General features: G+C 35.5%; 1 protein-coding gene across 6 annotated transcripts in view; it reads right to left on the bottom strand.

Moving 5' to 3' along the window:
- The window catches only part of CSMD1 (CUB and Sushi multiple domains 1), a 1,150,295-nt gene that overhangs the window by 364,945 nt on the left and 768,885 nt on the right, over window positions 1-16,465 (bottom strand). For all 6 annotated transcript variants that reach the window (XM_048078081.2, XM_048078083.2, XM_048078082.2 and 3 more), the window contains one exon: window positions 5,006-5,093. In XM_048078081.2, the coding sequence (XP_047934038.1) occupies window positions 5,006-5,093 (88 nt within the window). The remainder of the gene's footprint in view (window positions 1-5,005; window positions 5,094-16,465) is intronic.

The following is a 16,465-nucleotide window of genomic DNA, read 5'->3' as shown; positions in this document are numbered from 1 at the left end:
ATTTAGATAGACTACAGAAGAGCAGTCATGGGTTTTACTAGAATGACTGAGATAGTTCTGGACATGGTCTATGTATGGCTTAGTTCATTAAACTTGCTTTAATACCAGGTAAAATCCATCCTTGTTGAAGCACTTATTGTGAAAAATCAGGTCTATGCCATCAGTCTGACAAGTGATACTTTCCATAAGAGTATTTTTGAATGAAATTTCAATTCTGTAAAGGCTTTCAAAAATAATCAAAATGCTATTGAAAACATATCCTGAAGAAAATTTCTAAATATTGAGGAATGGAGGTACAGACTGCCAGATTATAATATATGTAGAGAAGGAAAGAGACATAAAAATTGCATCCATGTCTGAAATGCATTTAAGACAATATAATGAAGGCATGAGATTAAGGTGTTTTTTGTTTGTTGTTGTTGTTTCTAGTTTGTATACTATCTTGATGGTTTGGAGACTGAATAATTAAATGCATATATATATATATATATAATTATATAATATATACATTACAGATATCTGGATCAAGACATATAACTAGAAATATAAGAGAACAGTTGATACTGAGGAAGCTCAGGTGAGCTGAGTCACTAGAGTATTTTCTGTTTCCAGACAATCAGATCTATCTAAATAAGTATCTCAGGGGATGTGATGCATCTGGACCACACAGTCGACACTTATCCTCTAAGCAATGTCAGAATTGCTGAGTCTCCTGTTGATTCTGCTTGACGTTTTTCCATACAAAAATGAGGAGTCCTTTTAAAGCAGTATATCAAACAATTTGATCTGCAGTTTCAAAGGGAATTATTAATTCACTTAATCTCCAATTGTTAAAAATGAATGTTTTTAATTTCTTTTGTTCTCATCTTTACCTCCCTCTTTGCTGAGCAAATCTTTGACACTGGAAATGTTTTGCTTTGTTTTGCTTAATTCTCTATGTGTATTTCAACAGGGAGAAATCAGTTTCCTCATTTTTTCCTTCTATTTTGAATTGAACTACATAAAAGCAAAACTTTGAATTATTAAAAAAGTTGGGATTTTACTGAAAGAAGCCATTTTTAATATGAAAAAATATCTGTAATAAATTATAGGTATAGGATGCTAAATTATTTTTTTAATGAGTTTTAAAAATTTAGAAGTTATTTTTGTTACACATGCCAGTGGAATTGTACAAGGTGATTGTATTTTCACAATGCCACGTGCCGTACATATTTACATTATGTATACATAATGTTTCAGGGGAGCAGAAATGTAATTATTTATATCCATTTCAGATTTCATTTAAAAGTTCTGTTGTTTTCAGATCTCCCACAAAAATAAAATGTGATATTGACCACAAAATTGCATTTATTATGTCCTCATTTATCTTGCAAAGTCTGAGTTGCCGTTTCTCCCTCAAAATGATTCCAAATATCCACTGGGTTCTTTGAAATTACTGAAAATTGCCTCTCCTGCTTCCTGAACGAACACAGTAAAAGCGTGGCAGAAGGACAGAATGAAAAGGTTAATATTTCAATACCTTTTTTCTGCGTTATGATATTAGAACGAATGTCATTATTGTGCTGAAAACAATGAAACCCTTTTCAAAGAACTTGTCATCACTGATACAGTTGGCTATCAGGATGACTTGAAAATAAACCCTCTGCCCTTCCATCAGTCCCACTCACAACACATCTTTCAGCAGACTGGAAAAGATTTTGAATAATGTGCATTTTCTTATGTCTCAGTTCAGACTAATATCTACAGTTGGCATTCTTCTGACAAGAACAATAGCTCCTTCTGGTGTCTATACTCAACTCTTAAAAAAGGAAAAGAAAAACTATTGCCTCCACAGTGTTTTATTTTCATTGCTGAAAAGCTGCAATAAGGTCACTGCTAAGCTTTCTTTTCTCCAGGCTGAACAGTCCCAGCTCTCTCAGCCTTTCCTCATACGAGAGGTGCTGCAGCCCTCTGAACAACTTCCTTGCTGTCTTCTGGACCCGTTCTAACAGATCAACATTATTCTTGTGCAGCAGGCCCCTGACCTGGATGCAGGACTCCAAGTGCGACCTCACAAGGGCAGAGCAGAGGGGGTCAATCCCCTCCCTCAACCTGCTGGCCTCTGTTGATGCAGCCCAGGATGCTGTTGGCCTTCTGGACTGCAAGGGTGCACTGCTGGCTGATGTCAATATTTTTATCCACCAGAACCCCCAAGTTCTTCTCTGCAGGGCTGCTCTCTGTGAGTTCTTCTCCCAGTCTGTCCTTGTGTTTGGGATCGCCCCAACACAGGTGCAGCACCTTGCACTTGAACTTGTTGAACCTCATTAGGTTCACATGGGCCCACTTCTCAAGCTTGTCCAGATCCCTCTGGATGGCATCCCTTCCTTCTGTTGTATCAACTGCACCACTCAGCTTGGTGTCATCTGCAATCTTGCTTAGGGTACAGTCAATCCCATTCTCTATGTCATTGATAAAGATATTAAACAGCACTAATCCCAAGATAGACCCCTGAGGCACACCGTTCGTCACCAGACTCTACCTGGACATCATTGACCACACTGACTACAGCCTTCAAGTCAATTCTTTATCCACTCAATGGTCCACCCCTCAAATCCATCTCTCTCCAATTTGGAGATCAGGATGTCACGTGGGACTGTGTCAAAGGCCTTACAGAAGTCCAGGTAGATGGCATCGGTTGGTCTTCCCTCGTTGACTGATGCAGTCACTCCATCATAGAAGGCCACCAGATTGGTCAGGCATGATTTGTTCTTGGTGAAGCCGTGCTGGCTGTCTTGGATCACCTCCTCGTCTTGCATGTGCTTTGACATTGCTTCCAGGAGAATCTGTTCCATGTTCTTCCCAGGCACAGAGGTGAGGCTCACCAGTTTGGAGTTCCCCTGGTCTCCTTTTTAAAAATGAGAGTGATGTTTCCCTTTTTTCCATCACCAGGGTCTTCACCTGACTGGCCTGACTTTTCGAATATGATGGAGAGAGGCTTGGCAACTACATTAGCCAGTTCCCTCAGGACTCTGGGATGCATGTCGTGAAAGAGGCCTCTGAAGGACATTTAATCTAGAGACATCTACTCCAAGCAAATTTAGTTAGGACAGTGAGCTCAGAACCTTGTTCAGCTAAGCACCGGATGCCTCCCTGGATTCCACAAACCCTCTGGGAAACTTTCTCCAGTGTTTGACCATCCTCACACTAAATATATATATATATATATATATATTTTTTTTTTTTAAATTAAATAATCCTGTATCTAATAGGAATTTCCCATGCCCTGGATTGTGTCCATTGCCTCTACTGTTGTCACTGTGCATCTCTGAGAAGAATCCAGCTTTCTCTTCTCTGCACCCTCCTCTTCAGTAGCTGTAGACAGCAACAAGATCTTTGAGATTCTGTTGAGGCTGAGCAAACCCAGCTCTCTCAGCCACTTGCTGTATGTCACATACTCACCCTCCTGACTTGCTGAACTCACTCATATTTATAGTTAATGGAGTTAGAATTCACTTCCAGTGTGAATTCATTCTATTTTGCATTAAACATTTAAGCTAAGAGGTTAAATATTTCTAGAGATGCTTGTTTCTCTCCACTAGTAGCAGAGTGATTCTAGATGCTGCCTATTGGTATTTGTTCAGCTAAGTATTTGATTTGGAGGAATTTAGAAGAAGGGGTATGCTCTGTACCCTTTATGCAATGAGGAGAGTGCTGAGACAGAGGAGGAAAACTGATGCATACTTTTATAGATATTAAAGTAAAATAGTCTTCAAAATATCAGCGGATATATACAAGTTTCACTGTAGGTACAGGAATACACACAGACAACCCAAAACATCTTGATAAATAATTAGATTTTAGTATCCCATTTTTACCTAGTCTTCTACCAGCTGATGTTTCTCTCCTCAATACATTAAGCATTAATTAAGGCCTAGATAAAACTTGCACTTGTTTTTGTAAAACAACAGACCTTCAGAGAGGAGTGGCATGTTATATTTTTGTAGCTTACAGTTTCCCTTGCAACAGCTGTACATGCCAAGTTGAATTACAATATATAGAACAGATAACAGTAAACATCTGATGGATGTTTTTAGAATCCTTTAGCCTATTTATTGAAAAGCTTATTTCAGTTCATTATTTTTAAAATACATTTAAGTATTGTCCAGTTGGTAATGAAATCATGACTTTGCATACAACTGATTCTCTTAACATTGGAGTTGTTTATGAGTTCTCAAACTCCTTTGAGGGTAAATTGAGAAAAATCCAGAGAAGGTTAGTCAGAAGTAGAATGATTTTTTAAATGATTCTTCCCCTGTCCGTTATGCCCTTGCTTTGAAGAACAGGAGCGATAGGTTTGATTAACCTGCTCTGGAGTTGCAGAGACCTTTGCACAATTTCTTCTAATTCCTATAAAGTTTTCCTTTCCATTCCTTCTTAGGTCTGGTTGTCCATTCCATGCTGAGCAATTTATAAATCTCTGCATGAGCTGAAGGTTCCATCTCTTTGCTTTGACCCTCTTCTCTGCAACACCTTGAAGTCTTAGCTTTTTTGCCCCAACAGGGAAAGAAAAACCTTCATCTCCCACAGGAGTCTATTTGACCTCATCTTTTTTTAATGAATAAAAACATAGTCTGAAAACAAACAAAGCAAGGAGACAACATACATCCCTGTCTCAGACAATGAAGTTGCTATGTTTCCCAAGCCTTTTAACAACTTTTATATAGTGGGAAAACAAACAATTCTCTCTGCTCCCTCTTCTATGCTCTCCAGAGAGTTCTGCCTTTTCATACACAGACAAGATTATTAGGTTCTAAAATTCATTTTTAAAATGCATAAATTTAAAAAAAGAAATGAAAGCATAAAACAATCAAGAGTTGCAGTAGACTGGAAAGCATAAAACAATCAAGCTGCAGTAGACTGGAACTATTTTGACAAAGACTCAACATATTCAGAACTACAGAGAGAATGTATATCTGCATTTGCACGTTCTGTACCTGTTGTCACAAATACAACTAAATGTGCCTACCTGAAGTCAGAGCCCACCCTTTTCCCATTTTCAGGAATTCCAGGATCAGGGCATGTATCAGATGCAACTGCATCCCCACCTTGGGTCACTGCAAAATAAAGGTAAAAAAAAAAAATTTAGTCATGGACCTGAAAAGATGACTTGTCACTTTTCCCATATATTAACTTCTATGGCCAGAATCTAACCATATACATATTAATATTTATTTATCTTGAAACAATATAAATTTTAACACAAAAAGAAGCCTCATATAATTGAGTTCTTGGATATACTGTTTATTTTCTTTAGTTATGATAAAAAAATCAAATATGTTTTTTTTCTGGGGGAAAATAAATGATTGATTTCCTATAGTCAGTCATTATTTTATGTATACCCTAGTATCCATGCCTTCTCTCAGACAGGGAAAACAACATTCATGAAGTCACCTTCTGAAATATTCACAACACAGCGTTGCGAGACTACAGTTTGAGAAAATTAAATCTCTCCTAAGCTTCTGTCCATAAGACTTGAAACAGACAAAAGCCAAGATCCCAAGTGTAAAGCATAAATATTTTTATGATATAGTTCATTTAAAAAAAATATACAGAAAACCCCAAAGAACGATGTATTTGTAGCGAGGTGAATATCTGTATATGAAATTGAGCTTTAAAATTTCTTTTTTTGTGCTTTCAGTTAAGAAAGAAAAGAGAAGGTGGCCTACACTCTTCCATTCCTTTTGTCCATTCTGGATTGTCAGGCATTTAATTTAATATCAGGTATGTAGTCCTCTCAAAACTCAAAATGAATTGAGCATTTTCACTTTTTTCTTCTGAATTTGTAAAAAAGTGTTTAAGGAATATTAAAAGTAATTAGTCATAAAGAAAAAAAGTAAGGGAGCACAACACTGAACACATACACTTTCTATCTTGCCAATACACATGTGTGTATGCATAGTTACACATTCCTGTCCTTCTGTTTTCTCCACAAAAGGATAGAGCTAGTCAAAATTTGTGGATCTCATTTTCATCTTAAAAGATTTGGGGAAACCATTACAAACAGGGCAGAACGTTCTTCCTGAATAATAATAATAATAATAATAATAATAATAATAATAATAATAATAATAATAATAATAGTAATAGTAATAATAATAATAAAGTTGGTTGTAATATTTTAGCTGCACAAAATAAATTACACAAGCCTGAGTGGATTACAGATGACAGCATTATGACTGAAAGGTGAGGAGAGATTAAATGTAAAAAGGAGTTGGTTTTCCTACACAGTGATGTAATTTCAAATTGAAGATAGTGTCAGAAAGAATGGTGACAAGCAGGATATGTACAGTCAAATGGTAAGAGCTGTAAATCTTTATGTTTGTTTCAGCAGCATCAGAGACAATTAATTTATATGAAATCCAATGTTTTACAAGAGACTTAAAGATCTAAAGAAATAAAAAAAAATGCACTGTAGCACTACAAAAATTTAACTAAGGACAAAGCTCTTGTAAGTACCAAAATGCTTGATTTGAGCATAGCTTCTTCTTATAATAGAGAAACTGCAACAATTACAGTATATTTTAATATTATTTATGTTTCTTTTCTATTTTGGCATATAGAATGTTTTAAAAATATACAAAAGGAAAGGAACCATCTCATTTCTGCATATCTTTTAAGACTACTTATTGTATTGCATATTGTCTGTCCCAGAAATCTTTCTTTTTACAAGGTAATGAAAGATTATGATAATTTCAAAAAATGTGTTTCAAGACAATTTCTATTAGCAATATATTCTACATAATAATAATAATAATAAAAATTCTGATAAAGTTTGAGTAAAAATCCAGTCCAGCTAGACAAAAAAAAAAAAAAAAGCAACTACAAGTCACCATCCTGAAAACACTTCAGACCAAGAGCCCAGTCCTGCTAGTTTCACTATCACTTGGATTAATAAAGATTTTTGTGTGTGTGTGAATAAGGGCTTTCACAACAAGTTCCTACTACCTGGTAAACATGCATTTTAATCTGAGAGTTTAATTTTGCAGTTTCTCAGGAAGTGTCAGCATTGAAATGCTGTTATAGTAAGAAAAAAAAAAATCTTGCTAAATAAACAGCCTGCTTGTGTTCCTTAAAATAAACTTCCTACTAGCAATTCTTCCATTTTTCAGTAAAAAATAAACAAACAAATAAATAAATATTTATGACTTTTGGCACAGAAATGTAGCTTTGTTACTGGGAGTGGGGTTCAATTTTGACTCCTTAATCACCAAAAAATGAAAATAAGTAATTTGACAGAAACAGTTATTCAACATACCAAGTTCACTAAAATTGAAACTTATGATAACCACTGTAGTACCAGGTAGAGAGCATTGCATTTCCTATCATGTTTTAAGTAGAAACACATTGCAGTGAAACTACCTCCTTTTACAAACATATATACAAAATGCGTAAGTATTTCGTTTTGGACACCAGGAAATGTTGACTGAAACCTTACTTATACCACAGAATGAAATGATCTCCCCAGATGGAAGCTCATCTTTGCAAAATTTTCCTCTCAGACAGTACTTTCCGCTGTCAGCACATTCTCACATCAGTATCAGGCTGCCATTTGCCCAGAGAAATACTGCCTCTTGAAATGGAGCAGGTATCATCTGTCTGGAACGCAGCACATCTTCCTGGATGTCTACAGTCCTTGCTAAACATTGCTTGAATTTTACCTTCTACTTTCCCCAATGAACTGTCAAGTGTTTTTTTAACAGATGGTGGTTGTATGACATGCTGTCATAACAAAATAAATCCAATTCCCTGTAAAACAAACCTGTCTGTTTTTATCTTTCCATGTGGGAAAAAAAGGAATAAATTTCACAAATTAATGAAACCATTTATTAACTTTAGATATAAATCAATGATGTTCTGAGACACCAGGGACTTTAGTGCATATATGTATATATATATGCATAATTTTACATGTTAATATGCTTAAAACCTTTACCTGTCAGTATTTTTTAATTTACTTAAAATATTTTTTAGCATTCAGACTAAAAGCAGATGAAAAGATGCCTAAGCAAATCCCTGTCAGAGACTTTTATCTTGTGTCAATCCTGTCTGATTTCTCCTTTACCCACAGCTGTGGAGCATTATCCATGCTACCGAGATCCATAACGTGGGACAAGAAAGTATCATCTGTGATTTGAGTATCTCTGTTCCAGAATATGTTTAATCCTTGAAGTCTCTTTCTAAAAGCCTCTCTTAGACATTTTCTTCAATTCATCCAGTCACTTGCCCAATCTTTCATTTTACCTTTAAAGAAAAATGCTTCTGTGTGCCCTTGAAAGACCTGTTTGTACTCTCTCAAAATGATCCTGTATAAGGTTACATTTACCCAGGGCTTTATAGTGTTTCATACTTTTTGCATTTTTCTTCTGATTTCACAGAAACAGAGAATCACAGAATGGTTGAGGATGGATGCAACCTCTGAAGGTCATCACATCCAACCCTTCTGCTCAAGCAAGTACACCTAAAGCCACTTGCCCAGGACCACATCCAGGCAGCTTTTGAAGATCTTCAAGGAGGAAGACTACAACCTCTCTGGGCAACCTGTGCCAGTGCTCAGTCATCTGCAGGGTAAAGTATTTTCTGATGCTGGAACCTCCTGTCTTTAAGTTTGTGCTCATTGCCTCTTGTCCAGTCACTGAAAACCACTGAAAGGAGCCTGGATTCATCCCCTTTACACTCTTCCTTGAAGTATTTATAGACACTGATAAATCTCGCAAGCCTTCTCTACTCCAGGCTGAAGACTTCCAGCTCTCTCAGTCTTTCCTCATGGGAGAGACGCTTCAGTGCCCTCATTCTCTTTGTGGCTCTTTGTTGGACTCTCTCCAGTACATCCATGTCTCCCTTGCAGTGGAGGCATGGAGCCTAGAACTGGACACAGTACTCCAGGTGTGGCCTCACCAGTGCTGAACATAGGAAAAGCATCACCTCCCATGACTTTTTAGCAAGACTTTGCATAATGCAGCCAAGCATAATATCAGCCTTCTTTGTGGCAAAGGCCCATTGCTGTCTCATGTTCAGCTTGGTGTCCAGCAGGACCCCCACATCCATTTCTACAAGGCTGCTCTCCAGCCAGTCAGCCCCTGGCATGCTCTCATGCATAAGGCAGTTCTTCCCCAGCTGCAGGACTTTGTACTTCCCCTTGTTGAACTCTGTGAAGTTCCTGTTTACTTTTTCACATCAAACATAAGTTACACCTTTTTACTTTCAAAGCTCATTCAGAGACTACCTCAATTTTAACTATCATCTCAATTTTTCATTTTAGAATTTTCAAATTTAAAAACAAGGGAGGTATGAAAGAAAGTGAAAGTAATTTTCCTATATAAAGATTTAAAAATTTAAAAATGAATATCAATTATGCAGTAACTTTGGCACTAATTAGTAGCATTCACCTTAAAACACTAGCAATATTTCTCAGTATTGTGAACATAAACTGCATATTTTTAAGCCTTCATTTAATGACAAAGAAATTTAGGACACCCAGTAGTTTTAAATCACACACCTACATGTATTTTCTAACTCTTAACACCAGCCTTTTATTCCTTGAAGATCTTCAGAAGCTCTGCTTTTGGGACACCTGCCTCAGGCATCAATGCTTGAGCAGGAGGGTTGGATGTGATGACCTCCAGAGGTATTCTTAATACATTCTCAGTATAGCCTTTCTGTTTACAAAAAAATAAGTTTAGATGTATATAACGCTGGCAAATATCAAAGTAACATATTGCTTTATATAGATAATTCTTCACACTTTATCCCAATTGCACACAGCTCTTCAAGGCACCATCAGCTAGAGAAAACACTATATGTTCCATCACACTAACGTCAGAAAAAATATTTGAAGTCACAGGGTAGGGAGAACAGTGAGGAAAGATTCTAGTTGGGTTTATTTATTTATTTATTTATTTTTGAAATAGTAGCTACTGTAGAGTATAACAGAACTCCATTTTTTTCTTCTTTTAACAGAGAGTTTGAGAATATCAAAGATGCTTCAACCACCAGACATGTCTTTGGTATACAGACAGAGCATTCTCAGTGGACAAATTTTAACTCTGGAACTTCATATTATACTGCAAAACTAAGAATTTGGAGGCCTTTCTGCAGAAATATTGGAAGAGAAGTGAGTTCATTAATGTAATGGACAGTTTTTCAGACTATATAGAACCTCTATGGTTAAGACTTGGTTTGGTTTATCAAATTTCCATTTGATAAAAAGACCTAATCGTTATTTTACCGTGAACAAATTAACTTGATTTCTTCCATTTTTTCAGCTGGTGTCATGCGGACTAGAGTTCTGACAGTTTTGGAAGTCATGTGTATTGTTTTACTTGGTACATAACATAGTAAGACTAGAACTCCTGTGAGATGTTTCTCATGTTCTGATTCTTACACAACAGTACAGAAGAATGACGGGCAGTAAATGTAAACAGAAATCAGACTTTTAAAAGTCTTAATCATGATGTAAACAATTAGCAGATACATTAAAATCCTTATTTAACTCAGCATTTGGGAAGTTTTAAACCTTAATCAGACAGTAATATTAGGCAGAAGGGACGGTGCAACGTACATTTCAGGCAGCAATACAAGCAACACAAGATCTCCCTTGTTATAATATCAGTCCTACTCCAGACCAGCTTCCCTGCTTTAGATGCATTTGGAATCTCAATTTACATTAATGATCTACTCATGTTCACACAAATCATGTGATACATGCTTTGAAGGGCTAGACTTTGAAGCAAGAAAAATATTATGTATAGATGAATTATACCGCATATATTTCTTCAGTACCCATTGGGATAGTAACAAGTAGTTGGCGTTCATGTTTCAAGCTGCAACACCTCAGTTTTAACAGGTTTTGGCAGTCTCTTTGGTCATTTACACATTCTCCTAGTGATATCACCATAGAGATGTTCTGGGTTTAAAAAAAATAAATAAATACATAAACCCAGGCACACATATTCCTTCAATAATATGTTTTGAATGCTTTTCAAATTAAACCAAAAAATTACCAGAATCACCTACAAGACAGCCTTGTCAAATACTGCCTGGAGGTTAAAGAAAAGAAAAGACCCCAAAATGCACTGTGGAAAGATATTATAAGAAATGGCAGTTTTTCTAGTGCAGACTGACAAGTTGGTAAACTGAACAAGACTTTACAATGAATGAGTACTTTATATCTCTATTATGACACAAATAATATCTGACATGTAAATAGCAGCCTCTTTCCAGCCAAGAAGTCACGCATAAGTGCAATGACACTGTATCAGTCAAACAAGATAAGATCTGCACTAATTAATGAGACATCTTTAGTATTCGTAAGTTCCATACATTTACATTTTTTTACATTTTAATTTTTGAAAAGTTTAATTCATATCTAAAAAAATATTAAATAGTTCTAGATATAATTTTGGTCATTAAATAATTATGCTTCAAAAGCAAACCCCCCAAAAATAAATTATTCTTTATGAAATGCACTTGAAGTTACTTGTTATGTATAACAATGAAAAATGTCATTGCTGGAAAAGAAAAATAAACCGATATACTTAATTGTCTTGACATGTCAATATATGGAGAAAAGGTAAAAAAGATTATCATTTTATAAAATAGCTGAAAATGCTGGAGACTTCTTTTTTATTTATATAAATATTTTGGAATTAATGGATGAAAAGGAAGATTTTAGGATACAAAAGCTTCAATTAGCAAGTGTATTCATAGAATTAACTGAATGAAAGTTTTCACAATAAGTATTGCTATGCTTGAAAATATTGCTATATGCTTAAAAATATCAGTTACCCCTATCCCGAGGATAATTTCAAGCTTTCATTTTTTTTGATTTATGCAGATCAAAATGAAAGAATAAATGTGGGAATAGTTTTAATGGTCAGGCTGTACATACATTAGAAGTTTTTTTGCTTGTTTGTTTGCAAATACATTTATTGGGAGATTTCCAATGTGTTGCGCTTACTGACAACCAGAAAGAAAGAAGAGAAGGAAGAGATAAGCAAGGGAGGACAGGCAATGAAAGTTTTGTAGTTCAGCATTTAAACTACTTCCAGGAAGCTAGTTCAAACTCTTTATCATGAAACACTGAGTATCCTTTGCTAATTGCATACACCAGATTTTCACACTTGTTGAATTCATCAGATCCAAGGAAAAGACAATTGAGTTTGCACAAAAAAGACCAAACATAGGTCCATGGCGTGCTTCCAACTTCCTTCAACTGAAGGTCCACACACAAGCTACTATTGCCAACAAGTACTGTTAACTCAAGTGCAGTAAGTGACTCTAAAATGCTGCAATTTTCAGATGATTAAAATTCACTCCCCAATGATTCAATACAGTTCCACCCCATGGAACGTACAAGTTAGCATTTTGTTTGCTTTTATTAAGGAATTTACACCATAAACTATAGCAAGAATACCTTAAGACTGCAAAATCTATCACTTACTAAGACTTGCTAAACTGAAGCTCTCCATACCTAAGAACGTACACTCTTTTGTCTTTTAATTTATGATTTATAGAATTTATGATTTATAGAAGTTACAATTTTCAAAATACTGCCCCTTCATTAATCCTGCTGGTTAAATAATGATCTAAATCACGTATTTATGTTGCTCAAAGTAACGAAGGGAAGACAGACAAAAAATTTCCCACATCACCGCATAACAACCATATTGTGCTATATTTGTGGCGTGCTTAGAGTAAAACTGTTCAGGGTTCACCTATAGTCATCAAGACTTGCAAGTTCTTATAACATAAAAGATTTTTCATACAAAGATACTAGAAACTCTAGTGACTAGTTTTCACACTGGACTTCAGAATCCAGTATTATTTCATGACATGCTGCAGGTGATGATGTTTTTGCACCTTTTCCAAAACCCAGAATTTGGCTGAAAAGTACTTCTTTCCAATCATGAGAAAATATTTTAATGTATTATCATTATATAATACTCAAACAAAGGGAAATGGAAAATCCTGACTTCAGTGAAGTCAATAGATAGACAGTAACTATGAGACTAGTCATGATGAGAAGGCAGGATTTAATCTGATCAGCAAAATATACATTTTTTTTTCTTTTAAAAATAAATACATTACCATTTATTTTGCATGCCATGTGACGTGAAGGAGAAACAACAATGTGACATGCAAATGAAACTGGCATTATATATTTGTCCTTTGCAGACCACACACTGAGCTATGAGTAAGGCTTAAACACATAGCTCAAATGAACAGAGTTGCTTTTTCCAGTGCCAGTTCATTCAGAAATGTAAGAAATTCAGTAATTTACTTTGAAACAGCAACACTGATGAAGAGTCAGTAGTAAAGAGCAATTTTATGGGATATCCAGAAGCATTCTTTTCAAAAGAAATAAACCCAACCTGTTGTTTTGTCTCAGTGGCGTAGAAGTTGGGAAAATTCCATTTTTCACCAGTGTCAGGTTATAAAGTTACCCTACAAAGCTATTTACTTGTAAATATACTGCCACTTTATAACACAGTTTATTGATTCACAAGGCAGTCTATCTCTTTTCTTTTAAAATAGCTATCTAGCATGTTACTGAATACTGCCATTTCTGCAGTAATCCTGAAGCGACTATAAATTTTAATTTTAGATATCAGTAAGGTTTAAAATGACTGTGTTTAAATAATTTCTCATTTCCTTCATTAGTATTTAATATATCTATATATTTAATGTATCTTACATATACATATAGATGTATAGCATTGATTTTTCAATCAATGTGCTACCTACTTTTTTAGTGTGGTAACTGTTATTAAATTTTTGGTTGGCTTTTCAGAGTAAAATGGCTAGCACTGTGTAACAAGTTGTAACAAAACAGTTAGTTATTGGCATACTGCACTGATAATTTAACTTTTCTATATAACCTTTAGGATTTTGCATTGAACTGACATATATTGGTCCAGCGTCCAAGGTTTGCTGAATTTAACAAATATAATTTGACTTTGAGAAAGAGCTTAAAATTGTAAAATATCTGCTAACTACTGGATAGTCTACTGGGGCAGAGCTGTTTTAGAATTTAAGATAACTTGATGCATAGCAGTTCAGTTCCTTGGCCTTCCTCTGAGTTTTCTGTGACCTTGAGCAAGCCATTTAGGACCCCATCTAATGTGAAACCTACGTAGAACATTGAAGCTTGTGACCAAAACTAGTCCTGAATTTAAGCTGTTCTCTAAAGCTGGAGGCACTTAAATTATGAGTGGTTTTCACTTTCTACCTTTAAGTTTCACCTGCTTAATAGCTGTAGTTTTGTACTAGCCCAGAAGTGACATCTCTTAGTCCATTTGACAGGACTAAGCACTGTACTGTCTCTTTCTCTCTAGATGAGCTCAGAACACATCTATGGTGTCACCAAGAAGACTGAATTTCTCACAAAATAAGAAACAGACCAGCTGATAATGATTTTCTTTAGAGGTGCAGCTGAGTAGTTAGAGGAGTGTCCAAAATTAATTTAACACCTTTGGTTTTCTGTAAAATGCCCAGTTCATAAACCTACTAATATAGTGGTGTGATTAGTTCTCTCCCTTACCTCTTGTTGAATTTAAAACGTATGGAGAGGGAGAAAAAAAAAAAAAAAAAAGCTATTTGGGTTAGAGGAAAAAAAAAAAAAGTCCATAAGAATGAGTATGGTGGTGTAGTATGACAAAGATACTCAGGCATTGAAAAAGACATGAATTCCAAACACTGTGGTAAGCACTTGTTTTCAGATATAATGTTAAGAATTCATACATACAAGCTTTTCTTTTCAGGTCTCTCTGAGGGCAAAAATGTTCTGATACACAGATAAAAAAATCAGAGAAGATCTGATTTTCTGGTATATAACAGGTTTAATAGGTATGATCACTATGAAATGCATATAATGTGTGGACAAACATGCTTACTGTGACAGCAGAAGAGAATTCTAGTCTCTATCTTAAACTGCATAATCATCAAAATTTCAGTCTTTCCACTGATTATGTTTATGGAAGAAACTGAATGAAGACAGTATAAGATCTGTCTTTTTCCTGACTCAGAAAAAAAATAATAATCATATTAAAATCATAAAGGGGGTCAGGAACAGACTGAATCTATTAATAGGATGTATAACCTGGTTCAAGTTGAAAAGGGAGAGATGGTGGCTTTCCAAAGTCATGACATTTAACAGAACCAAGCCATTAATTTTGATGGTGTGATTTCTGTGCTTATTTCAACTAAATAGTGGTTTTTGTTTTTTTTTTGTTTTAATACAATACACAGTTTATTCAGTTATAAAGTAAATAATTATATGAATATACCAAAATTAAGGGGTTTTTTTTGTTTTTGTTTTTTACATATATTAACACTGTTTGGTAGCGCTTGTGACTGAAGTTCACTGCAGAGATACCTATATTTAACTGGCAAGAATAAATATCACAGAATCATAGAAACACAGAATAGCTTGGGTTCGAAGGGACCTTAAAGACCATCTAGTTCCAACCTCTGCCATAGGCAGGGATGCCACCCACTAGACCAAGCTGCCCAGGGCCTTGTCCAACCTGGCCTTGAACACCTCCAGGGATGGGACATCCACAACTTCTCTGAGCAGCCTGTGCCAGGGAAGAATTCTTCTGAGGGAAGAATTTCCTCCTAACCTCTAATCTAAATCTCCCCTCTTTTAGTTTAAAGTCATTCCGCCTTGTCCCATAATTGTCTGCCTGAGGAAAAAGTTGTTCTCCATCTGTTTTATAAGCCCACTTTACGTATTGAAAAGCTGCAATGAGGTCACTCCTGAGCCTTCTCTTCTCCAGGTTCAACAGCCCCAGCTCTCTCAGCCTTTCTTCACAGGAGATAGATAAATATAATTTGATAAATATCAAATATCTAGCTCCAATAAGGGATGCACAACACTCTCAAGAATTAAATTAAGTATATTCCAACTAAGCTTTGCATTGCTGAAGTTAAAGTTCTGCAAGTTAAACCTGCAAGCAATCTGTCTGTGGATACACCAGAAGCTAGATAAGAATTACAGTTCCCAAGAACTCCAAGTTCTATATTTAACATGCAGCCACAGTAGATGACTTCTCCAATGGTCATTTTGATAATTTAGATCCCCAAGCAACTATGTGTTTAAAGTAACATTTAAATGGCTAAATCCAAAAGTGGATCATGACCATTTACTTCTGTGAGCATCTGAAATTCAAGTAACACTTTTTTTACTCTGTCTTGTGCAAAATACATCTGTTCAGAATAGAAACTATTCCTTATGCTTATCTGCCCACATCTATTAAAATAAAACAATGATCTTTGCTTCCTTTTGGGTACCCTGTTCCAAGAGGGACTTCAGCATTGTGAATCCTTAGCACAACGAAGTGCTTTCTGACAACTTAGTATGAAATGCCTTACCTCAGGGATAGGATTCATGGCATATATATTTTTATAGTAGTTACATTCCCATATG

The sequence above is a fragment of the Anser cygnoides genome, chromosome 3 (genome assembly GCF_040182565.1).
Source record: "Anser cygnoides isolate HZ-2024a breed goose chromosome 3, Taihu_goose_T2T_genome, whole genome shotgun sequence".
In the NCBI taxonomy this organism is placed as follows: Eukaryota; Metazoa; Chordata; class Aves; order Anseriformes; family Anatidae; genus Anser; species Anser cygnoides.
The sequence above is the reverse complement of the archived record's forward strand: the minus strand, read 5'-3'. Positions and strand labels throughout refer to the sequence as shown.